We start from the raw sequence: 25,433 nt of genomic DNA, 5'->3' as shown, positions 1-25,433 counted from the left end.
GTATAAAAAAAAAAATACCGTAATTAAAAAATGTGCGATGTTTCAGCAGCTCAGAATAAAGGCATGTGCCAAGCTAAGCTGGCGCTGACCGCTCCGGGCACCGTTCCCCTGCCAGACTCTCCTAGGCTGAATTTCTACAGAAATAACATATTTTCGCAATCCAATCGAATTCACTGGATACTAAAAAAAAAAAAAAAAACTGTTATAGCCAACACTTTGCTTTATCGCCCAAGTAATAAATCAGGACGCCCGTCAATATACAACCAGGCACTTAATGTAATGGACCAGCTGGAGCCTTTAACCCCTTCCCTGACGGTCTAGCACATTCCCAGGATCAGCCCGAAACAAAAAAAAAAAAAAAAAAAAAAGTTTGATGTTAAGTTCGTGATAGGACACATGTAATAGTTGGATCAGTAGTTTGAACAGTGGGTCCAAAATAGCTGAAAACGGATACTGCGTTAAAAAAAAAAAGAAAAAATAAAGCCCCAAAATGTTGGCGCCAAATGTTAAGTGGGACTCAATAAGAAAATATAAATACACATTTTTTATAGTTTTTTTCTATTTGCCCAATGAATAAATAAATAAAAAATCTTTTTTTTCTTTATGCCCTATAAATAAATAAAAAATCTTCAATATTAAAAGGGGTATTCCAGGCAAAACCTTTTATATATATATATATATATATATATATATATATATATATATATATATATATATATTATATATATATATATATCTCAACTGGCTCCGGAAAGTTAAACAGATTTGTAAATTACTTCTATTAAAAAATCTTAATCCTTCCAATAGTTATTAGCTTCTGAAGTTTTCTGTCTAACTGCTCAATTATGATGTCACGTCCCAGGAGCTGTGCATGATGGGAGAATATCCCCATAGGAACTGCACAGCTCCCGGGACGTGAGTCATCAGAGAGCAGTTAGACAGAAAACAGCAACTCAACTTCAGAAGCTAATAACTATTGGAAGGATTAAGATTTTTTAATAGAAGTAATTTACAAATCTGTGCCAGGTGATATATATAAAAAAAGTTTTGGCCTGGAATACCCCTTTAAGCCTCACATCATATGAACCTGGGTTCACATCACGTTTTTGCCATACTGTTTTCATTCAGTTTTTCTAAAGAAAACCGCATGGCAAAAAAAAACCAGTATGGGGAAAAGTAAACTGTATGCGTTTTTAAACCGTATACTGTTTTTTTTTTTTTAAAGTGCATACAGTTCCGTCCGTTTTTATAAAAAAATAAATACGTTTTTGAAAATTTTGTCCAATTTTAATGGGTTGGGTGGGGACTTTAGGATGCAAATGCGCATGTGCAAAGTAAAAACCGTATACTGTTTCCCATATGGAACCGTATACGTGTGCGTTTCCCATTGACGTCCATGTTTAAAAAAAAATGTATGCAGTTGCAGTACGGTTTTTAAACCAGAGACAAAATCGTGGTCAACCACCGTTTTGACTCTGTTTAAAAACCGCACTGCAACTGCATACGTTTTTTTTTAACATGGACGTCAATGGGAAACGCACACGTATACGGTTCCATATGGGAAACAGTATACGGTTTTTACTTTGCACATGCACATTTGCATCCTAAAGTCCCCACCCAACACCCCTCCCATTAAAAATGGACAAAATTATCAAAAACTTATGGTTTTTTTTGTATATAAAAACGGACGGAACTGTATGCACTTTTAAAAACAGTATACAGTTTACTTTTTCCCCATACTGTTCCATCCGTTTTTTTTTTTTTGTTTTTTTTTGGCCACACGGCATGGCAAAAAACGTGATATGAACCCAGCCTCATTTATAAGGAAGAAAATGCAGTAGATGAAACACTTTTATTTATTATTTTTTTTTTTTTTTACACACAGCCACATTGAGAATCCCTATGAGTTCCAAGTTGTACAGCGCGATGAGGGTATGTTCACATGTATTATATATGATGCCTATTTTATCAGCATAAAATCTGCAGCATAAAATATGTAGCACATGTAGTACAGGTGAACACATACCAAAACACAGTATTTCTAGAAGTTGTATTTACATGTACTACATATGCTGCAGATTTTATGCTAGTAAATCAAGGATAGAATTTGCAGCGTATATAGTACATGTGAACACAGACCTCTAGGAATACTGTATTAGGGTATGTTCACCTGTACTGTATTGGATGCTGATTTTATGCTGAAAAGTTAATGATTTGCTGCATGAAAACCACATCCTATATAGCACATGTAAACCTACCCTTAGGGTGTGTTCACACATGCGTATTTTAGCTGCAGATCTGCTGAAGATTTGCTGCTGCAGATTTTGCTGCCCATTAACTTCAATGGGAAGCAAAATCTGCTGAAGCAAATCTGCAGCACAAAATACGCACATGTGAATGCACCCTTATGCTGTATTCGTAGAAGTCTGTGTCCACATGTACTTTATAGGATGCAGATTTTATGCTGCGGATTTTATGCTGCAAATTTTATCGTTGACTAAAAAGCATAAATAGTGCGTGTGAACATACCGCACCACAGAATCCCTAGATGTCTTGTTACTACAGAATTATAGTGTCACCATACAGAGATATTTCCTACTGTATAAAGCAGTGACCCCCTAACCTCTCTATAGGGCTTATGCTCTATACTCGTATCCCCCAACTTGTGGCTCTCCAGCTGTTGCAGTACTACAACCCCCTTCATGCTCTGACAGCCTTTATACAGTAGGGAATATCTCTGTATGATGGCACTATATGGCGACACTATAATTCTGCAGAACAAACTGACCTAGGAGTTTCGGCACGCGTTGGCTTCATAGGTCATAGTGATAGAATCCCTGCAATACATTTGTAGTCATCAGGTTTGGATAATAAAGGATCAAAGAGTATACAGATCCAAGGTCTCCAAACTGTGGACCTCCAGCTGTTGCAAAACTAAAAAAAAAAACTACAGCTGTTGGCATGCTAGGAGTTGTAGTTTTGCAACAGCTGGAGTTCATCGTTTGTTGACCACTGGTCTAGACCGTATTCTACCCCAATAGGTACGAAGTTGCACAAAAGTCACATCATGAAGTTCACAAATCCAGATATAAAGCTTATTATTATTATTTTTTTTAACCCTGTGTGATGTCTATCATACCACTGCTAATATATTTTGCTGGTGGTCTTCAACCTGCGGACCTCCAGATGTTGCAAAACTACAACTCCCAGCATGCCCGGACAGCCAACGGCTGTCCGGGCATGCTGGGAGTTGTAGTTTTGCAACATCTGGAGATCCGCAGGTTGAAGACCACTTAGGGTAACACTACAACTTATCTCAGACTTGAGCAAAAGTTGCCCAGGCCTAATAATAATAATAATATAAAAAAAGACAAAATAAAATCCATGTTGTATTAACTCCTTTTCTGCCAGCGAATCCTATCCAACCCCCCTCTCTGATCCTGGGCACTGCAGAGCCTGGCATGCATTTATTACCATAGTGACGCCACACACAAGGACAAAAGTCAGCATAATACAATAGGAAGGGAGATTATTTGGAGATGATACAAATATTTCCATATTCCAGCAGCACAAGGGAAAGGTGATACAATGTAACAAGGTCTGTGCTGTGTTATTCTCCTAGGAGAGGATGTTGTGGTCTCTGCTCTCCTCCAGCTGCCCCCACCCTCACCACCACCCCCCACCCAGGACAATGCTAGGAACACAAAGCAGAGAGGGACCTGTTCAGAACTCAAAACTAAAAGAAAGCCCTGCAAAACAGAGAGGGAAGCCCCTCCAAAAAAAAAACTTACAGCAAACAGCAACAAAGTGTCCCAGGAATAGGAGCCAAGCAGGGAGCCACATCTTGTGCAGAGGAATAAGTGAGGACAGAAGAGCAGAGAGTTCAGATCCAGGACAGGAGCCACTACTGAGAGTCAATGCGACCAACACACAAGTACTGCTGCTTCTAACGGGGAGGTCTGAGCTGGATGAATAGGAAGCACCGGGAATGCGGCTCCGCAGCGCCCTCTACAGCTGCTTCTATTCACCTACAGCGCAGAAGATTCCACAAGTGTCAGTCAGCTGGGGCTTGGAAAAAAAAAAAAAAGTTACAGGCAGCTTGTGCCATTGTGATTTTTTTATTTTTATTTTTTTTTACACAGCCACATTAAGGATCCTCAATGTGGCTGTGTAAAAAAAAAAATAAGAAAAATAAAAAACTCACAAAAAATTTGTCACAATGGCAAAAGTTGTACAGAGACATAAGGGGATGTTCACACATGCTGTGGATTTTCATTCTGCCAGAATTCCATTCAGCAAGCTTTGCTTTAAGGGGTTCTCCGCTGAAAACATTGTATCCCCTATTTAAAAGATAGTGGATAAGATGTTAGATTGAGGGGGTCACGCTGCGATATCCGGTGCGGCACCCTGGTCATCTGGTGCACGGAGTGAACTCTGCTCAGTACCCGATGATTGGCGCAGGGCAGGCGTTAGGGCGGGGCAAACCAGGCAATTGCCTAGTGCCCCCATCTCTCCTACCGGCTGCTCAGCATATGCCTAATCAAGCCCCGCAGGGGGCCCCCATCACATTCTGGACATCCCTGTGTCCCGGAAAATCTTTTCGGGACAGAAGGATGTCCCTGTTAACTTTCTGAGGCAGCCCCCACGTTAACTTTAAAAACGCAGGGGCAGAAACAGGAAAGTTCACTCCCGTTTCTCCCCCATTACATGCACGTACTCCTGATCACGCTACCCTGCAAGTTAAGTTTTATTTTTCCTTTTTGTTTCTCTCTTTCACTTAACTTGTGTATGCTATACATGTGATGTGAAACACGAAAGAAAAAAACTGGGTACTTGTTAAGGCATGTTTGATTTGTTTGTACTTTACCTATGATGTATCCCGAATAAAATATTTTGAACCATAAAAACGCAGGGGCCGCCGGGAGAGACGTCACGAAGGAGCGGAGCTGTGAGGAGGACGTGCGCCGGCCGGAATGGTAAGTCACCAGCTGGCAGCACGTCCTCTTCGGTGCTCCGACCACCAATCCTCCAGTCCCGGGACCTACTGCTATGGTCTATGGTTCCGGTGGTCGGAAAACACTGAAGTGGGGCAGTACACAGACATACAGCCTCCAGCCATACACTGTATATGGATGAAGGCTGTATGTCTGTGGGGGAACTGTACTGCACCTAATGTGGGGGAACTATACTGCACCTAATGTGGGGGAACTATACTGCACCTAATGTGGGGGGGGGGAACTATACTGCACCTAATGTGGGGGAACTGTACTGCACCTAATGTGGGGGAACTATACTGCACCTAATGTGGGGGGAAATATACTGCACCTAATGTGGGGGGGAACTGTACTGCACCTAATGTGGGGGGAACTGTACTGCACCTAATGTGGGGGGAACTGCACTGCACCTAATGTGGGGAACTGTACTGCACACCTAATGTGGGGGAACTATACTGCACCTAATGTGGGGGGAACTGTACTGCACCTAATGTGGGGGGAACTGTACTGCACACCTAATGTGGGGGAACTGTACTGCACACCTAATGTGGGGGCACTTTACTGCTCCTAATGTGGGGGGAACTATACTGCCAACCAAATGTGGGGGAACTATAATGCACCTAATGTGGGGGAACTATACTGCACTTTATGTGGGGGCACTATACTGCACCTTATGTGGGGGAACTGTACTGCACCTAATCTGGGGGAAACTGTACTGCACCTAATGTGGGGGGAACGGTACTGCACCTAATGTGGGGGGAACTGTACTGCACCTAGTGTGGGGGGAACTGTACTGCACCTAATGTGGGGGAACTATACTGCCAACCTAATGTGGGGGAACTATACTGCACCTAATGTGGGGGGAACTATACTGCCAACCTAATGTGGGGGAACTATACTGCACCTAATGTGGGGGAACTATACTGCCAACCTAATGTGGGGGAACTATACAAACATATAAAATTGTACTATTCTGATCCCTATAACTCTTTTATTTTCCTGAATATGGGGATGTATGAGGGTCTTTTTTTTTGCGCTGTGATTTGTAGTTTGTATCGGTACCATTTTTGTTTCAATGCAACTTTTCAATTGCTTTTTAGATATTTTTAATGGTATTTGAAGTGACCAAAAATGTGCAAATCTGGTTAGTGCACTATTACGGCTTATGGGGCCCCACTTTTGATTTTGCTTAGGGCCACGCTAAGCCTAAAAACTGGCCCTGGACTGGCGATGCCAGCCGCCAGGCCCCCACCATTCACAGCTATAGGAGGAGGCGTGTACTGTCACGCCCCTCCCATAGACATGAATGGAGGGGGTGTGGCTTAACACCATGAACGTGGAAGCTGCAAGCTTCCATATTCCGAATGCCGCCACTGCCAGCCTGTAGATCGTAGGACCCCCCACGGGACCGGCGGGACCCCCAATATCTAAGATCTCATCCCCTATCCTTTGGATAGGGGATAAAATGTTTTCAGTGGAGTACCCCTTTAAGCAAAGCTTGCTGAATGGAATTGCAGAATTCCACCGGAAATCTGGCAGAATTAAAATCGGCAGCAGGTGTGAACATCCCCTTATGTCTCTGTACAACTTGGAGCTCATAGGGATCCTCAATGTGGCTGTGTAAAAAAATTAAAAATTTCACAATGGCACAAGATGCCTGTAACCTTTTTTTTTTTTTTTTTGCAAGCCCCAGCTGACACTTATCTTCAACGCTCTCAAGTGAATAGAAGCAGCTGTAGAGGGCGCTGTGGAGCCGCTGTGGATAGGGGATAAGATGTTTTCAGCAGAGTACCCCTTTAAGGGTGTATTCAGACAGCAGAACTTCCACACATTCACACCAATTCCTTTTCCACATTAATTTGGGTGGTTTCTGGCTTGTGCAGATTTTGTGTGCAATTGGTGCGGAATCTTCAAGCGAAAATTCAGAAGTGTGAATTAGGGATCGACCGATTATCGGTTTGGCCGATACTATCGGCCGATATTCACGATTTTCACAATTTCACGATATTCACAATTATTTTGCCGATATGCCGATAATGCCTCCCCCATCCCCGGTGTTATAATTACCTGTTCCCGGGGGTCCGCGATACGTCTGGCTCCTGTGACGTCCTGCGCTGTTGTTGGGCGCTGCGCAGCGTAATGACGAGTGACGTCCTCAACGCGATGTCACCATCAGTGCGCACAGTGACAGCGCAGGACGTCACAGGAGCCAGACGTATCGCAGACCCCCGGGAACAGGTAATTATAACACCGGGGATTGGGGAGTAGACATGTGCAGAACCAAAAATTTTGTTTTTTTTTTCGTTTTGTTCATTTTCGGTTTTTTTAAATTTTCAGTTCTGTGAATATCCGGAATGCTGTGCATTTGTCATATTCGTTTTTCGGATGCATCCGCGAATTTTTTTTCCGTTTTCAGATGCATTCGTCAATAACATCGAATGCATTCGTTAATTCGGATCTTTCGTTATATCTGTAAAATTCGTTAAATTTAGCATTCGTTACTAAACGAAATGCACATTAGTTTCACTTGCTGATCCTCTTTTTAATAAATAGCAGGTGTTACCTTAGGATTCTTGTTGTTTTCACCTTTCTTTGCAGTTTTCTTTGTGTAGGAAGGCAAGTTTTCCTCAGGTAAACCCAATGAAAAAAATCTAATTCATTCCTTACATTCGCTTTACTGATAACGAATGTATTCGTTATTCGTTAACATGCCTTATTCGTTATATGTTACTTAACGAATGCATTCGTTTACTGTATATTCGTATTCTTTTTCGGAAATATTTGATTTTTTTTTCCGTGCATTCGGATTGTAACGAACACCCGAAAACGGTAAAATTCGTTACGTTTAGTATTCGTTCCGAAACAAATTGCACATGTCTATTGGGGAGGCAATGGGGAAGCGGCGGTGGTTGGACTAGGGAGGACCCAAGGACAGGCAGGGGGAGAGAAGCGGGCGGCGGCGGCGGTCTCTGGCCCCGCAAAAGCCGTTGCAGTTCATTGATTTAAAGCGCCCGCTTTAAATCATTGATCTGCAGCGGCTTCTGCCCCGCCGGGATATCGGTATAAGTTATCAGCTATCGGCCTAAAAGGTACCGGATTATCGGTATCGGCCCTAAAAAATCGATATCGGTCGATCCCTAGTGTGAATGGGAGTGAGGAATCCCATAGAAGTCTATTCTGCCATGTGAATAAACCGGATAAAACGGAATTTCTGCGGAATTGCGGAAATTCCGCCTTGTGAACATACTCTACTACGGTATTCTAAGAAGTTTGTGTTAACAGTGGCTTACCAGCATAAACAGCATGTGTGTAACATACCCCAAAACAGCATTCCTAGAAGTCTATAGGGCTATGCTCTGTATTGATATTCCCATTTGTGGCTCTCCAGCTGTTGCAGAACTACAACTGTCATCATGCCCTGACAGCCGCATGATGGAAGTTGTAGTTCTGCAACCACTGGAGAGCCACAGGATGGGGCATCACTGCGCTATACAGTAGGGCAGTGGTCTCCAACCTGCGGACCTCCAGATGTTTTAAAACTACAACTCCCAGAATGCCCGGACAGCCAACGGCTGTCCGGGCATGCTGGGAGTTGTAGTTTTGAAACATCTGGAGGTCCGCAAGTAGGAGACCACTGCAGTAGGGAATATCCTTGTATGGTGGCAGATTATAGAGTGCCCCCAGGCCCCCCACCATCCCGCACCCAGGACAATGCTAGTAACAAAAAGCAGAGAAGGACCTGTTCAGAACTCAGCAGCAGAGTACAAAAGTAAATGAAAGCCCTGCAAAACAGAAAGAACCCCCCCCCTTCCAAAAAAAAAGAAAAAAAAAGAAAAGAAAACGAAACAAAATAAAAAAATTAATAAATAAAAAAAAACTTTCCGCAAACAGAAACAAAGTGTCCAAGGAATAAGAGCCTAGGAAAAAAAAAATTAACAAAAAAAAATTTTTTAAAAATTAAAAATTCATAGCCAGGGTAGATTTTTTTTTTTGTATGCTTTGATTTAAAAGAAAAAATAAATTAAGTATACAGTACAGTGGTCCCTCAGTTACAATATTAATAGGTTCCAGGACGACCATTGTATGTTGAGACCATTGTATGTTGAGACCAGAACTCTATGAAAACCTGGTAATTGGTTCTGAAGCCCCAAAAATGTCATCCAAAAATAGAAAAAGGTGAGGATTAAAGAAGAATAAGTAGATAACTAATATAGATAAAGAAAATCCTTCCATATAAAAGTAAGAAAGATCTGCTGGGAGCTGTAAATCACTGTCTATGTCAGTGTTTTCCAACCAGGGTGCCTCCAGCTGTTGCAAAACTACAACTCCCAGCATGCCCGGACAGCCTTTGGCTGTCCGGGCATGCTGGGAGTTGTAATTTTGCAACAGCTGGAGGCACTCTCGTTGGGAAACACTGGTCTATGTAGAGGACGAAATGTCAAAAAAAAAAAAAAAAAAGTTAAATGGAGCTGCCCTTACTTGTCCAAAGGAGCAGCTAACCATGGCATAGGTTAAAAGTAGTACAGAACATGTAATACCTCCCTGTACTGTAGGGGGCGCTACCAGACAGAAATTCAGTGCATGCACTTTAGGAATACAGGGGTTTTACCAGTGAAATGTCCATTCTGATTGGTTGGCTCTTCCAGCCATTGACATGTTTTGCAGATTCCGTAGCATTGTATGTTGAATCTGGTTTCAAGTTACAATGGTCCAGAAAAGACCATTGTATGGTGAAACTATTGTATGTTGAGGCCATTGTAAGTTGAGGGATCACTGTATACAGTGCTGTGAAAAAGTATCTGTCCCTTTTCCGATTTCTTTTTTGCACATTTTCCCTTCTATAACGTTTCAGATCATCAAAAATATTTAATATGACACAAAGATAATCCAAGTAAACACCAAAATTCAGCTTTCAAGTGATTGTTTGATTTATTATGGGAAAGAAGCTTTCCGAGCCTTCATGGCTGCCCCCTAAACCGTATTGGCACCTTCAACAGCAACAACTGCAATCGAGCATTTGCGATAACCGGCCATGAGTCTTTCACATCACTATGGAGGAATTTTGGCCCCCTGGAAATGCCAACTTTACTCTCTTATTGGGCACTTAAAGGGTTTTGCCACCCTTGTCTACAGGTTTTATATGGTATTGCGGGTTTGCCCTATTTAATGTAAAAGGGGCACTATGGAGGAAATTTTTTTTTTAAATTCAACTGGTGCCAGAAAGTTAAACAGATTTGCAACTTATTTCTATGAAAAAAAAAACTCTTAATCCTTCCAGTACTCATCAGCTGCTGTATACTAAAGAGGAAGTTGAGTAGTTCTTCCCAGTCTGACCACAGTACTCTCTGCTGACATCTCTGTCCGTGTTAGGAACTGTCTGGAGCCAGAGCAAAACCCCATAGCAAACCTCTTTTTAAATAGAAGATATTTACAAATCTGTTTTTTCTAATCCCGGACAACCCCTTTAACCCCTTAAGGACCCAGCCATTTTATACCTTAGGACCCGGACATTTTTTCGACATCTGACCACTGTCACTTTAAACATTAATAACTCTGGAATGCTTTTAGTCATCATTCTGATTCTGAGACTGTTTTTTCGTGACATATTCTACTTTATTTTGTTGGTAAATTTTCGGCGTTACTTGCATCCTTTTTTGGTGAAAAATCCCAAAATTTCATGAACATTTTGAAAATTTAGGATTTTTCTAAATTTGAAGCTCTCTGCTTGTAAGGAAAATGGATAGTCCCAATAAATTTTATATTTATTCACAAATACAATATGTCCACTTTATGTTGGCATCATAAAATGGACATTCTTTTGCTTTTTGAAAAAATTAGAGGGCTTCAATGTAGAGCAGCAATTTTCAAAAATGTTATGAAAATTGCTAAATCTGAAGGGACAGATGTTACAGAACTACAACTCCCAGCATGCCTGGGCAGTCTAGGCATGCTGAGAGTTGTAGTTTGGCAACATCTGGAGGGCTACCGTTTGGGCACCACTGTAACAGTGGTCTCCAAACTGTGACCCTCTGGATGTTGCAAAACTACAACTCCCCGCACGCTGGGAGTTGCAGTTTGGTCTTCCTAGTGGTTGCCACAGTAAAGATCACTTTCAATTCCCCCCCCCCCCCCCCCCCGTCGCTTCCCTACCTAAGCAAGGATCCAGCAGTCTCCAGCGACGATCAGCTGTTCCCAGGCATCTTCAGGTAAGGTACCCGGCCTCCATCTTCTTCCCACGATCCCCTCGACATCCAGGGGTGGCCAGAACGGGGGGGGGGGGGGGTTGCCATGGCAACCCACTGTCCTACTCTGCCATTGGTCAGACTCAATTCTGACTAGTGGCAGGGGATAGGAGTAGATTGCAGCATGCAACCTCGCTCCTATCCCTCAGGATGATCGGGGCTGTCACTGACAGCTCCGATCATCACAATTTTCCGGGTGATCGGGTCACCAGAGACATGATCAGCCCAGAATAGGAGAAATTCGCATGTCTGAATTGACATGCGATTTTCTGCGATCGCCGACATGGGGGGGTACCGGGACCCCCCTCGGAATTTGCACGGCATGCCTGCTGAAGGATTTTATCAGGCATGCCATTCCAATCTCCGCCCGGTGAGCGGCAGAGCCCGGAAAACGCCATGACGTACTTATATGTCATGGGTCCTTAAAGCCCAGGGTGCGGAGACGTACGCATACATCATGGGTCCTTAAGGGGTTAAAAAGTTAAAGGGCTACGTGGGCGGAAAACAAATGTTAAAAAGATTTGTAAATCACCTCTATTTCAAAATGTTAATGCTTCCAGTACTTATCAGATGCTGTATGCTCCAGAGAATATTGTGTAGTTCATTCCAGTCTGACAACAGTGCTCTCTGCTGCCACCTCTTTCCGTGTCAGGAACTGTCCAGATTAGAAGCAAATCCCCATAGAAAACCTCTCCTGCTCTGGACAGTTCCTGACATGGACAGAGGTGTCAGCAGAGAGCACTGTGGTCAGACTGGAAAGAACTTCACAAATTTCTCTGTAGTATACAGCAGCTGATATGTACTGGAAGAATTAAGATTTTTAAATAAAAGTACAGTGATCCCTCAACTTACAATGGCCTCAACTTACAATTGTTTCAACATACAATGGTCTTTTCTGGACCATTGTAACATAAAATGCAACCGACAGTCCAGATCTGAAAAACGTGTCAACTCACTGGTAAAACACCTGTGTTACTGAAGTGCATGCACTGACTGGCTGTCTGGTAGCACCCCCTACAGTACAGGGAGGTATTACATGTTCTGTACTCTTTACCTGTGCCACAGTTAGCTGCTCCTTTGTACACCAGGTGAGGACGGTTCCATTTTACTTTTTTAGGACACTGTGTACTGTACATAGACAGTGATTACAGCTCCCAGCAGATCATTCTTACTTGTATATGTAAGGACTTGCTTTATCTGTATTAGTTATCTAATATCTTTAATCCTCACTTTTTCCTACATACAATGGTTTAAACATACAATGGTTGTTCTGGAACCAATTAATATTGTAACTTGAGGGACCACTCTAATTTACAAATCTGTTTAACTTTCTGGCACCAGTTGATTTGAAAACATTTTTTTCCCACCGGAGTACCCCTTTAAGTCTAAGGCTTAGCAGTCTATCAGAGGCATCTGTCGGTGCAAAAACTTCTGTGTACGACACTATCAGGGGCGGACTGACCGGCCGCAGCTGCCGCTACTGTGAATCCAGGACACTTGTCCCAGATCCCCAGCAGACAGCGCTGCCTTCTCCTGTATGTGTGGTACATGCACATACAGGAGAAGGCATCCCCTTTGTGTGAGCCACATCTGCAGCTTACACAGAGGAGACATGACCTCCGCCATCACGCAGCACAGGCACCGATGAAGTCACTCATTGGCGCCTGCACTGTGGAGGAAGAAGGACGCGGGCCCCTGCTGTGCTCAGGAGGAGAAGATCTAGGACATCAGGTGAGCATAATATTTTTTTTTTCAACCTGGGAAGGGGGAGGGGGAAAAACTCTGCTGCCTACACCTACTAGAAGGGGGGGGGACCCTAACTCTGCTGTCTACACCTACTGGGGGGGCGGAACTCTAACTCTGCTGTCTACACCTACTGGGGAGGGTGGACCCTAACTCTGCTGCCTACACCAACTGGGGGGGGGGGGACTCTAACTCTGCTGCCTACACCTACTGGGGGGGTACCCTAACTCTGCTGTTTACACCTACTTGGGGGGGGGGGAGACTCCAACTCTGCTGCCTACACCAAATTGGGGGGGGGGGGGAGAGAAACTGTAACTCTGCTGTCTACACATCCTGGGGTGGGGGGAACTGTAACTCTGCTGTCTACACCTACTGGGGGGGACGCTAACTCTGCTGCCTATACCTACTGGGGGGAACTCTAACCCTGCTGACTACACCTACTGGGGGGAACTCTAACTCTGCTGTCTACACCTACTGGGGAGGGGACTCTAACTCTGCTGCCTACACTTACTGGAGGGAGTGGGAACCCTAACTCTACTGTCTACACCTACTGGAGAGGGGGGACTTTAACTCTGCTGCCTATACCTACTGTGGGGGGACCCCGCTGCCTACACCTACTGTGGGGCGACTCTGCTGCCTATACCTACTGTGGGTGGACACTGCTGCCTACACCTATTGTGGGGGAACTCTGCTGCCTATGCCAACTGTGGGGGAACTCTGCGGCCTACACCCACTGTGGGGGAACTCTGCGGCCTACACCCACTATGGGGGAACTCTGCTGCCTACACCTACTATGGGGGAATTCTGCTGCCTATACCTAATGTGAGGGAACTCTGCTGCCTACACCTAATATGAGGGACTATCTACCAGGTTCCTGCCTAGCTAATATGGGACAAAATACTAAACTAATAGGAGGGCTACCTACTAATTACACAGGGGGTTTTCACAATGCTCCTCCCGAGACTAGACTCTGGATACACCACTGGGTGGAGGGGGTGCTGGCTACCTTCTTGACTAACCCCCTGGCTACTTAACTTTGTACCTGGATGCCTAACTAATTACCTACATACCTGGCTCACTAACTACCTACATACCTGGCTGCCTAACTACCTACTTACATATCTTGCTACCTACCTACATACCTGGCTACCTAACTATGTACATACCTGGCCTTCATACATGGCTGCCTAGCTAGCAACCTACCAACATATATGGCTTTCTGCTCTACCTACCTAGTTAACTATTTATCTGGCTACCTACCTACCTGCCCTTTTACTGTGCAGAACACCAAGGAGGGAGGGCTTTATAACAGTTAGGGTCTTATAGATGGAAAGATTGTGTAGCGGAGGAAGGGGGGGGGGCACTGGAAAGATGCAGAGTCTGACATGCTTGTCCTGCAGATGTTAAGAGATTGACATGGCGGTCTGATCTTGACGGAGAAGAATAGGAAAGAGGACACCGCTGATCAGAAAAGACATAATTGTGGGTCCCAAAATGTAACTGTAATCACTTAAATGGTATACACATCCTGTGTACAGCTGATATCTACCGCCATATGGTCCTGTATATAATCACTTATATGGTATACACATCTTGTTCACAGCTGATATTAACCGCCATATGGTCCTGTATATAATCACTTATATTGTATACAGAGCTCTGTACAGCTGATATCTACCGCCATATGGTCCTGTGTATAATCACTTATATTGTATACAGAGCTCTGTACAGCTGATATCTACCGCCATATGGTCCTGTGTATAATCACTTATATTGTATACAGATCTCTGTACAGCTGATATCTACTGCCATATGGTCCTGTATATAATCACTTATATGGTATACAGATCCTGTGTATAGCTGATATCTACCGCCATATGGTCCTGTATATAATCACTTATATTGTGTACAGATCCTGTATAGTATACTGGTCTGTGTATAGTGGTTTTATTCAGTACAGTATGGCGATATTATCCAGTTATTGTGTGGTTATATATATATTTACTCCTTGTATACTGGTATTATTGGTCATGGAAAATTATTTTACCTACCTTAAAGTGTTTCTTATATATAAAAGTTTATTTTGTGTGTAGGGCTGATGGAGGGATTTGGATAGGGGCAGAAGTATGACCAGTGGCAGAGCATCACAGGGGGCTCTTACTTTTTTTGGTCCGGGGGCCCTGAGTGTTGTCAGTCCGAAACCTGCACGCTATAATAAAGGAAACATTTCCCCATCTGTTATAGATTTTGCATTGGGACGAAGTATCATCCCAGTTACGCCTCTTGGCAAAAACAGTCATGAGATTAACCCCTGCACACATACAGGATCCTGCGCAGATTTGATGCGCAGGATTTGTAACTGCAGATTAGAAGCTGTGCTCAGTCATTAGGTTTACATTGAAATCTGCAGCAGAAAATCCTGCGCATCAAATCTGCGTATGTGTGAATGTACCCTTAACCCCTTAAGGACAATGGACGTACTCCTACGCCCCCGTTTCCAAGTCCTTATGGACCGAGGACGTAAGAGTACGTCATGTCCATTCCCGGCCCCCCGCAGCCCGCTGGAGCGGAGCCGGTGCCCAATACCTGCTGATATCAATCAGCAGGCATCACGGCATATCGCCCAGGGGGGTCATGATGACCCCCCCATGTTGGCGATGGCCGCAGATCGCTGGTCACTCGGATCTCCAGTGACCCGGAATTACTGGCTGATCGTCTCTGACGGCCCCGAACAGCCATAGGCAGCAGGGGTGAGGTGGCACTGGTGCCACCTCACGATCGCTCTGATTCGTCAGCCGGTTTACTGGCCGACCAATCAGGGCACCTGCTGCGGGTGTCACTCCCGCAACCCGCTCCGCCCCTCTTCCAGAGGACGTGATCAGGTGCGGGAAGAGGATCCCGGCAGCTGGGGACCCCGATCCCCGGCGTCCCTGTTGGGATCGGGGCCCCAGGAGCAGCTGCGGCGGCGACGAGGGACTGACCTGCTGCGGCAGCGTGGATCAGCAGTTGGAGGTGAGTGACAGCCTCCTGCTGTTGCTTAGCAACAGCTCCCAGCATGCAAAAAGGGCATGCTGGGAGCTGTAGTTATGCAACAGCAGGAGGCAGACCACCACAACTCCCAGCATTCCCTTATGGGCATCCTGGGACTTATAGTTTTGCAACAGCTGGAGGCACATTTTTTCGATGGAAAAGTGTACCTTCAGCTGTTGTATAACTACAACTCCCAGCTTACACAATCAGCTAAAGTGCATGCTGGGAGTTGTAGTGGTGCATCTGCTGGTTGCATAACACAATTCCCAGCATGCCCGTTGGCTGTCGATGACTGCTGAGAGTTGTAGTTTTGCAACAGCTGAAGGCACACTGGTTGTGAAACACTGAGTTAAGTAGCAAACCAGTGTGTCTCCAGCTGTTGCATAACTACAATCCCCATCCAAAGTAGTATGCCTCCAGCTGTTGCATAATGTACAGGGTACACTCACATGGGCAGAGGTTTACAGTAAGTATCCGGCTGCACATAACACATAATAAAATAAAAAGTAAAAAACACTACATATACACATACCCCTACACAGCCCCCCTCCCCATCCCAATAAAAATGACAAACGTCTGGTACGCCACTGTTTCCAAAACGGAGCCTCCAGCTGTTGCAAAACAACTACTCCCAGTATTGCCAGATAGCCACTGACTGTCCAGGCATGCTGGGAGTTTTACAACAGCTGGAGGCACCCTGTTTGGGAATCACTGGCGTAGAATACCCCTATGTCCACCCCTATGCAATCCCTAATTTAGGCCTCAAATGCGCATGGCGCTCTTTCGCTTTGGAGCCCTGTCGTATTTCAAGGCAACAGTTTAGGGTCACATATAGGGTATCGCCGTACTCGGGAGAAATTGTGCTACAAATTTTGGGGGGTATTTTCTGCTATTACCCTTTTTTAAAAATGTAAAATTTTTGGGAAACCAAGCATTTTAGGTAAAAAAAACTTTTTTTTTTTTTTACATATGCAAAAGTCGTGAAACACCTGTGGGGTATTAAGGTTCACATTACCCCTTGTTACGTTCCCTGAGGGGTCTAGTTTCCAAAATGGTATGCCATGTGTTTTTTTTTTTTTTTTGCTGTTCTGGCACCATAGGGGCTTCCTAAATGTGGCATGCCCCCAGAGCAAAATTTGCTTTCAAAAAGCCAAATGTGACTCCTTCTCTTCTGAGACCTGTAGTGCGCCAGCAGAGCACTTTTCACCCCCACATTGGGTGTTTTCTGAATCGGGAGGGAGAAATTGGGCTTCAAATTTTGGGGGGTATTTTCTGCTATTACCCTTTTTAAAAATGTAAAAGTTTTGGGAAGCATTTTAGATAAAAAAATTTTTTTTTTTTTTTACATATGCAAAAGTTGTGAAACACCTGTGGGGTATTAAGGTTCACTTTACCCCTTTTTATGTTCCCCGAGGGGTCTAGTTTCCAAAATGGCATGCCATGTGTTTTTTTTTTGCTGTTCTGGCACCATAGGGGCTTCCTAAAGGTGACATGCCCCCCAAAAACCATTTGTCGCTCCTTCCCTTCTGAGCCCTCTACTGCGCCCGCCGAACAATTAACATAGACATATGAGGTATGTCCTTACTCGAGAGAAATTGGGTTTCAAATACAAGTAAAAATGTTTTCCTTTTTACCCCTTGTAAAAATTCAAAAATTGGGTCTACAAGAACATGCGAGTGTAAAAAATGAAGATTTTGAATTTTCTCTTTTCTCTTTCACTTTGCTGCTATTCCTGTGAAACACCTAAAGGGTTAAAACACTTACTGAATGTCATTTTGAATACTTTAGGGGTTGCAGTTTTTATAATGGGATCATTTATGGGGTATTTCTAAGATGAAGACCCTTCAAATCCACTTCAAAACTGAACTGGTCACTGAAAAATAGTGAGTTTGAAAAATTTGTGAAAAATGTAAAAATTGCTGCTGAACTTTGAAACCCTCTGGTGTCTGCCAAAAGTAAAAACTCATAAATTTTATGATGCAAACATAAAGTAGACATATTGTATATGTGAACAAAAAAAAATTATTTTGAATATCCATTTTCCTTACAAGCAGAGAGCTTCAAAGTTAGAAAAATGCAAAACTTTATTTTTTTTCATCAAATTTGGGGATTTTTCACCAAGAAAGGATGCAAGTTACCATAAAATGTTACCACTATGTTAAAGTAGAATATGTCACGAAAAAACTATCTCGGAATCAGAATGATAACTAAAAGCATTCCAGAGTTATTAATGTTTAAAATGACAGTGGTCAGAAATGAAAAAAATGCTCTGGTCCTTAAGGTGTACAATGGCCTGGTCCTTAACCCCTTAAGGACACAGCCCTTTTTCACCTTAAGGACTGAGCCCTTTTTCGCAATTCTGACCACCGTCACTTTACGAATTAATAACTCTAAAACGCTTTTACCGAATATTCTGATTTATTTCGTGACATATTCTACTTTATTTTGGTGGTAAATTTTCGGCGTTACTTGCATCCTTTTTTGGAGAAAAATCCCAAAATTTCATGAAAATTTTGAAGATTTTGCATTTTTCTAACTTTGAAGCTCTCTACTTGTAAGGAAAATGGATATTTCAAATAAATTTTATTTTTCTTCACAAACACAATATGTCCACTTTATGTTGGCATCATAAAATGAACATATTTTTGTTTTTTGAAAAAATTAGAGGGCTTCAAAGTAGAGCAGCAATTTTCAAAAATTTCATGAAAATTGCTAAATCTGAAGGGACAGATGTTACAGAACTACAACTCCCAGCATGCCTGGGCAGTCGAGGCATGCTAAGAGTTGTAGTTTGGCAACATCTGGAGGGCTACCGTTTGGGCACCACTGTAACAGTGGTCTCCAAACTGTGACCCTCCAGATGTTGCAAAACTACAACTCCCAGGATGCTGGGAGTTGCAGTTTGGCCTTCCTAGTGGTTGCCACTAGAGATGAGCGAACTTACAGTAAATTCGATTCGTCACGAACTTTTCGGCTCGGCAGTTGATGACTTTTCCTGCATAAATTTGTTCAGCTTTCCGGTGCTCCCGTGGGCTGGAAAAGGTGGATACAGTCCTAGGAGACTCTTTCCTAGGACTGTATCCACCTTTTCCAGCCCACCGGAGCACCTGAAGGCTGAACTAATTTACGCAGGAAAAGTCATCAACTGCTGAGCCGAGAAGTTCGTGACGAATTGAATTTACTGTAAGTTCGCTCATCTCTAGTTGCCACAGTAAAGATCATTTTGCTTTCACTTTCAATTCCCCCCCCCACGTCAATTTCCTACCTGAGCAAGGATCCAGCAGGCTCCAGCGAAGATCCCGAGTCCCCAGGCATCTTCTCCTGCAGGTACGGCCTCTGTCTTCTTCCCAGATCCCCTTGACATCCAGGGGCGGGCAGAACGGGAAGTTACCATGGCAACCCCCTGTCCTGCGCTGCCATTGGTCAGAACTCCGTTCTGCTAATGGCAGGGGATAGGAGGAGATCGCAGCTTTGCGACCTCACTCCTATCCCTTAGGCTGATCGGGGCTGTTGCTGACAGCTCCGATCATCCCTATTTTCCGGGTGATCGGGTCACCAGAGACCCGATCAGCCAGGAATTGGAGAAAATCGCATGTCTGAATTGACATTTTCTCCGATCGCCGACATGGTGGGGGTGGGGTTGGGGGGTTAGTGTCTCAGGACCCCCCTGGGCGATGTGCCGGGGTACCTGCTGAATGATTTCAGCAGGCATCCGGCTCTGGTCCCCAATCGGCTAGCGGTGGTGACCGGATTTCCCACGGGCGTATGGATATGCCCTCGGTCCTTAAGGACTCGGAATGCAGGGCGTATCCATACGCCCTGTGTCCTGAAGAGGTTAAGGGGTATTCCGTACAAAGACATCTGAGATGTCTGATCGTGGCAGGGCCTGCCACTGGGATCCCCGGCGATCTCCGTGCAGCACGCGGATTCTATGCGGGGCTGCTGCTCCAGTCTCGGAAACCTCTGTGTTTCCAGTACTGAAGACGTGACGTCACGCCCACTCCCATAGACTTGTATTGAGGGGGCGGGGCCATGACGTCACGATACTCCGGACCCTGCATCACCAGTAATCAGGCACAGAGCGAAGTTTGCTCCGTGCACCAGATGACAGGGGGTGCTGCAGGAAAGATCGCTGGCGGAGATCCCCGTGGGACCCCCGCGATCAGACATCTTATCCCCTATCATTTGGATATGGGATAAGATGTCTAGGGCCGGAGTACCCCTTTAAAGGCTTAAGGACCTATGGTGTGCAGGCACAGAGAGGGGGATGGAGGATATCAGTCATGAGAGCCACAAAAAATACATCCCAGTGAACATGTGACCACCGCGCATTAGCTATTTATTTGGGGGGGGGGTTTATAGGAAGTGACCTGGTGACCCTATAAATAACATTCATTGAAGGAAAGTAAATCTTCATAAATCAGTGTAAGTAATAGTTGCAGGAATCTGCAGATGGATTGACTATGTGTTGAAGTAACATGTAAGCGAATGCACATCAATGAAGAGATGGCAAGTGTTTCCCAACCAGGGTGCCTCCAGCTGTCTAGAGTTGGTTAGAGGCACCCTGGTTAGGAAATTATGGCTGAGGCATATGAAGGTGCTTGAAATGACTATCTGCTCCTTTCTAGATGTCCTCAGCTTTTTTTGTGTGTGTGTGTGTGTGTGTGTGTGTGTGTATATATATATATATATATTATATATAGAGAGATTCTCCATGATTGAGACAGGGGTCTTTTTGCATGACTTTATATTTTACAGGATAGAGGGTAGAATATACAGTAATTCATTAATTTATTAATTTATTTATTTATTGATTGACGCACTTTGTATATAGTCATTTTATAAGGATTTTTTATAGGGTATATTGCTCCATAAATTGGGGTTATCATGAATAAGTAACACATAGCTGCCTTCTTCCTGAAACAGCACCACTCCTGTCCTCAGGTTGAGTGTGGTATCACAACTCGGGTCTGTTCACTTCAATAGGACTGAGCTGTAACACCACAGACAACCTGAGGACAGGAGTGGCGCTGCTTCTGGAAAAAGGCAGCTATGTTTTACTATTCCCTAATAACCTCTTATATGGTATTTTGGGGTTTGGACAGAATATATTTGGGGGGTGGTCGATTACATCATGCTGGCCCCAAATTGTTTGGGTGTTTTAAATTGTTACAGTGTTTTTCTCAGTAATGCCTCTTTTATAACCCTACATTTTCCCCTATTATTCTGCACTGTCCACAACCTGAGGACAGGTGGAATCTGTGACAGAGACTCCTTCAATGCAGTCACGGGGTGTAAATACCTGGCATTTATATGATGATGAGGCACAGTCACTTGGTTACACAGTTTCTCAACCTAATTCTGCTTGCTGGTGTCATCTTAGGCTAAGTTTCTACTTGTTTTTTTTTTGGGGGGGAAACGCCAAGAAAAACGCCAATTCTGCCGCATGGTGTTTTTTTGGGGGGGAAACGCCAAGAAAAACGCCAATTCTGCCGCATGGTGTTTTTTCGGCCAAAAAATGCTGCGGCCAGATGTTAGCTGTAAATCAATGAGAAATTGCAAAATTCTTATTCCACTTGGTGTTTTTTTTTTTTTTCTATCCTTTTGGCGTTTTTCACTCTTTTTTTGGCATTTTTCAGCTCCTTGGCGGTTTTCCAAAATTGCAGCATGTTGAGCCACTGGCAATTTTTTTGTCAAAATCGTGGCGTTTTTCTCCCATAGAAGTCTATGGGAGTGAAAAAACGCCAAGAAAAGCCATATGTGGGTTTTAACTTTGGCGTTTTTTCAGGTGGTTTTTATTCTTTTTTGGACTTTAGCAATCCAAAAAAGTGATGGAGATACCTTTTTAAATAAAATTTTGTAGTGTACCATTAATAAAAAAAAAAAAAAAAAAAAAGATACAGTAGTGAAGGGAAAAACTGTATCTAACAAAATGTATCATTTTTACAACATTTTTATTAATTTTTAAAACAGGGATCAATTTATGTGGGCAGGCGGGGACCTAAAAATGTAGCCGACAATAATAAAAATGTAGTGTGTGTGTGTTTTTCACCTTTTTTATTTATTTTTTACATTTTTTTTAGGTAGTACTACTACTCCCATCATGGAACACACTGTTCAATGATGGGAGTAGTAGTACCTGTACTAATTGCCCGATGCAATCCTTCTGTATAATCTATAGATGCGGCTGGCCGCTCTTCTATGGTTCCCTGCACTGCCGTATATATACAGTGGTCCATCAACATACGATGGTAATCCGTTCCAAACGAACCATCGGTTGTTGAGGGATCCGTGCAATGTAAAGTATAGGAAGCTGTACTCGCCTGTCCCCGCCGCTCCGGACCAGTCACCGCTGCCCTGGATGTCGCCCTCCATCGCTGTTGCCGCGTCCCCATGGAGTCCCCGACGCTCCGGACGTCTCTGCTTCCTCGGGATCCTCGCTCTCCGCTCTCCGTCGCCGCCATCACGTCACTACGCACGCACGACACTCCTATTGCATGACGGGACGGCGTGCGCGCGACGTGATGACGACGAAGGAGAGTGTCGGTGATGGAGGGGATCGTGAAGAGGACGCTCCGGAGCCGCGAGGACAGGTAGGAGACCATCACCGGACCACACGGGGCACCTTAAACGGCTATCCGGTGGCAGCTGATGCAGTCAGCGCTGCCGGATAGCCGTTTATGCGATTGCCCCGACATACAAAAGCATTGTATGTTGATGCTGCCTTCAACATGCGATGGCCTCTGAGAGGCCATCGCATGTTGAAATTATCGTATGTTGGGGCCATCGTAGGTCGGGGGGTCACTGTACACCTATTCATATTTCTCGCAGAGAGCTGTGATTGGCCAGATGGTTCCAGCCAATCACAACTTTCTGTGAGAAATATGAATATGTGTATATATACGTCAGTGCAGGGGACCATAGAAGAGCGGCCGCCCGCATCTATACATTATACAGGAGGATCACAGCGGGTATCAGGAGTGACATTCACTGTGTTATTTCCTTAATTGCAGGTACTACTACTCCCAACATGGAGCACACTCTGCTCCATGCTGGGAGCTGTAGTACCTGCATTAATAGAGAGATCGCAACGGGTGTAAAAAAATCACCCTCGCTGCGATATGTCTATTAATGCAGGTACTACAGCTCCCAGCATGGAGCAGAGTGTGCTCCATGTTGGGAGTAGTAGTACTACCTAAAAAAAATTAAAAAATAGAGAAAAAAAATTAATACAAATTTTGTTATAAAATATATACATTTTGTTGAATAAAATTTTTTCCATCACTACTGCATCCAAAAAAAACTGCCAAGGTGCCATTTCAAATGAAAAAATGCCAGACGCAGGAAATTGCACTGCCATTTTTTCAGGCGTTTTTTCTTGCGTGTTTTTCAAACCAAAAAACAAGTAGAAACTTTGCCTTATGCTGATTTCTTGCCAAGTCCTGAGACTGACTGTGGTCACCTGCTTCAATCCCCAATTGCCATTCCACTAAACACACTCACCCATAAGCTCTGACATGGATGGTTTTTAATGGAGGAGGCTCTCTCTGTCGATCGATCAGTGCCCTGAAACGTCATTGCGGAGCACAAAGGCCTGAAAAATGGCCTCTTAGTACAAAAATTAAAGGGGACTTCAGTATGTAAAACGTGTCAATGTTTAATCACTGAGGAAACTCTGGAAGTGCAATAATCGCTTCATGCTGCAGGAAGATTCAAGGCACCATTATGGAGATTGCTGGGGGTCCCAGAGATTGGATATATGTATATATATATATATACACACACACACATATATATCCCAGATATAGCCTATCCTGTGGAAAAGGGACAAGTTTTTATCTCTGTAGTACCACTTTAAGTGAGATTAAATTAAAGGGTACTTTTTAAATCAACTGGTGCCAGAATGTTAAACAGATTTGTAAATTACTTCTATTTAAAATCTTAATCCTTCCAGTGCTTATTCAGTGCTGTATAATTCTTTTTGAATTTCTTTTCTGTCTGACCACAGTGCTTTCTGCTGACACCTCTGTCTGTCTCGGAAATGGTCAAGAGCAGGAGAGGTTTGCTATGGGGATTTGCTCCTGCTCTGGACAGTTCCTGAGACAGACAGAGGTGTCAGCAGAGAGCATTCTGGTCAGACAGAAAGCTGATAAGTACCGGAAGAATTTAGATTTTTAATAGAAGTTATTTACAAATATGTTTGATGCAAACAGCTACTATCGGGTCCCGACTGACCCCATTTACTTGCATGTGGTCTGTCGGTGATCCGGTAATTTTACAGGAATTAAGGGGAGAAAAAAAATTGTGCTTGCTCAATTTTTTTCTCTGCTAAAATTCCATCCTTCTGGCTGGATTGCCGGCCAAATGCCGAATAGCAGAGTCTGACGGCAATGTGAACGAGGCTTAGCTGTGTTTGGCACAGCTAAGAAAATTAAGTATTTCTCACAGAAAAGGATTGCAGTTACTCCAAAAATGGGCTGGACAAAATTATTGGCACCCTTAACTTAATATTTGGTTGCACATCCTTTGGAAAAAATAACTGAAATCAGTTGCTTCCTATAACCATCAATAAGCTTCTTACACCTCTCAGCCGGAATGTCGGACCACTCTTCCTTTTCAAACTGCTCCAGGACTCTCTTATTGGAGGGGCGCCTTTTCCCAACAGCAATTTTAAGATCTCTCCACAGGTGATCAATGGGATTTAGATCTGGACTCATTGCTGCCACTTCAGAACTTTCCAGCACTTTGTTGCCATCCATTTCTGGAGGCTTTTTGACGTATGTTTGGGGTCATTGTCCTGCTGGAAGACCCAAGATCTCAGACACATACCCAGATTTCTGACACTGGGCTGTACAGTGTGACCCAAAATCTGATGGTAATCTTCAGATTTCATGATGCCTTGCACACATTAAAGGCACCCAGTGCCAGAGGCAGCAAAACAACCCCAAAACATCATTGAATCTCCACCATATTTCACTGTAGGTACTGTGTTCTTTATTTCTAGGCTTCATTCCATTTTCAGTAAAGAGTAGAATGATGTGCTTTTCCAAAAAGCTCTATCTTGGTCTCATCTGTCCACAAGATGTTTTCCCAGAAGGATTTTGACTTACTCAAGTTCATTTGGCAAAATGGAGTCTTGCTTTTTTATGTCTCTGTGTCAGCAGTGGGGTCCTCCTGCATCTCCTGCCATAGCGTTTCATTTAAATGTCGACTGATATTTTGTGCCGACACTGATGCTCCCCGAGCCTGCAGGACAGCTTGAATAACTTGTTTGAGGCTGCTTATCCACCATCAGGACTATCATGCGTTTAATTTACCTTTCATAAATTTTTCTCTTCTGTCCACGCCCAGGGAGATTAGCTACAGTGCCATGGGTTGCAAACTTCTTTATAATGTTGCCCACGATTGACAAAAGCAAATCTAG

At 43.9% G+C, this 25,433-nt stretch overlaps 1 protein-coding gene across 1 annotated transcript in view; it reads right to left on the bottom strand.

The window, feature by feature from the left end:
* The window catches only part of JAM2 (junctional adhesion molecule 2), a 120,403-nt gene extending 116,436 nt beyond the window's left edge, over window positions 1-3,967 (bottom strand). The window contains exon 1 of the mRNA XM_056559439.1: window positions 3,792-3,967. Coding sequence (XP_056415414.1) covers window positions 3,792-3,843 — 52 coding nt within the window. The 5' untranslated portion in view covers window positions 3,844-3,967. The remainder of the gene's footprint in view (window positions 1-3,791) is intronic.
* Window positions 3,968-25,433: the final 21,466 nt, after the last annotated feature.

Source organism: Hyla sarda, chromosome 2, assembly GCF_029499605.1.
Source record: "Hyla sarda isolate aHylSar1 chromosome 2, aHylSar1.hap1, whole genome shotgun sequence".
NCBI classification, from domain to species: domain Eukaryota; kingdom Metazoa; phylum Chordata; class Amphibia; order Anura; family Hylidae; genus Hyla; species Hyla sarda.
This window is presented reverse-complemented; position numbering and strand designations above follow the sequence as displayed.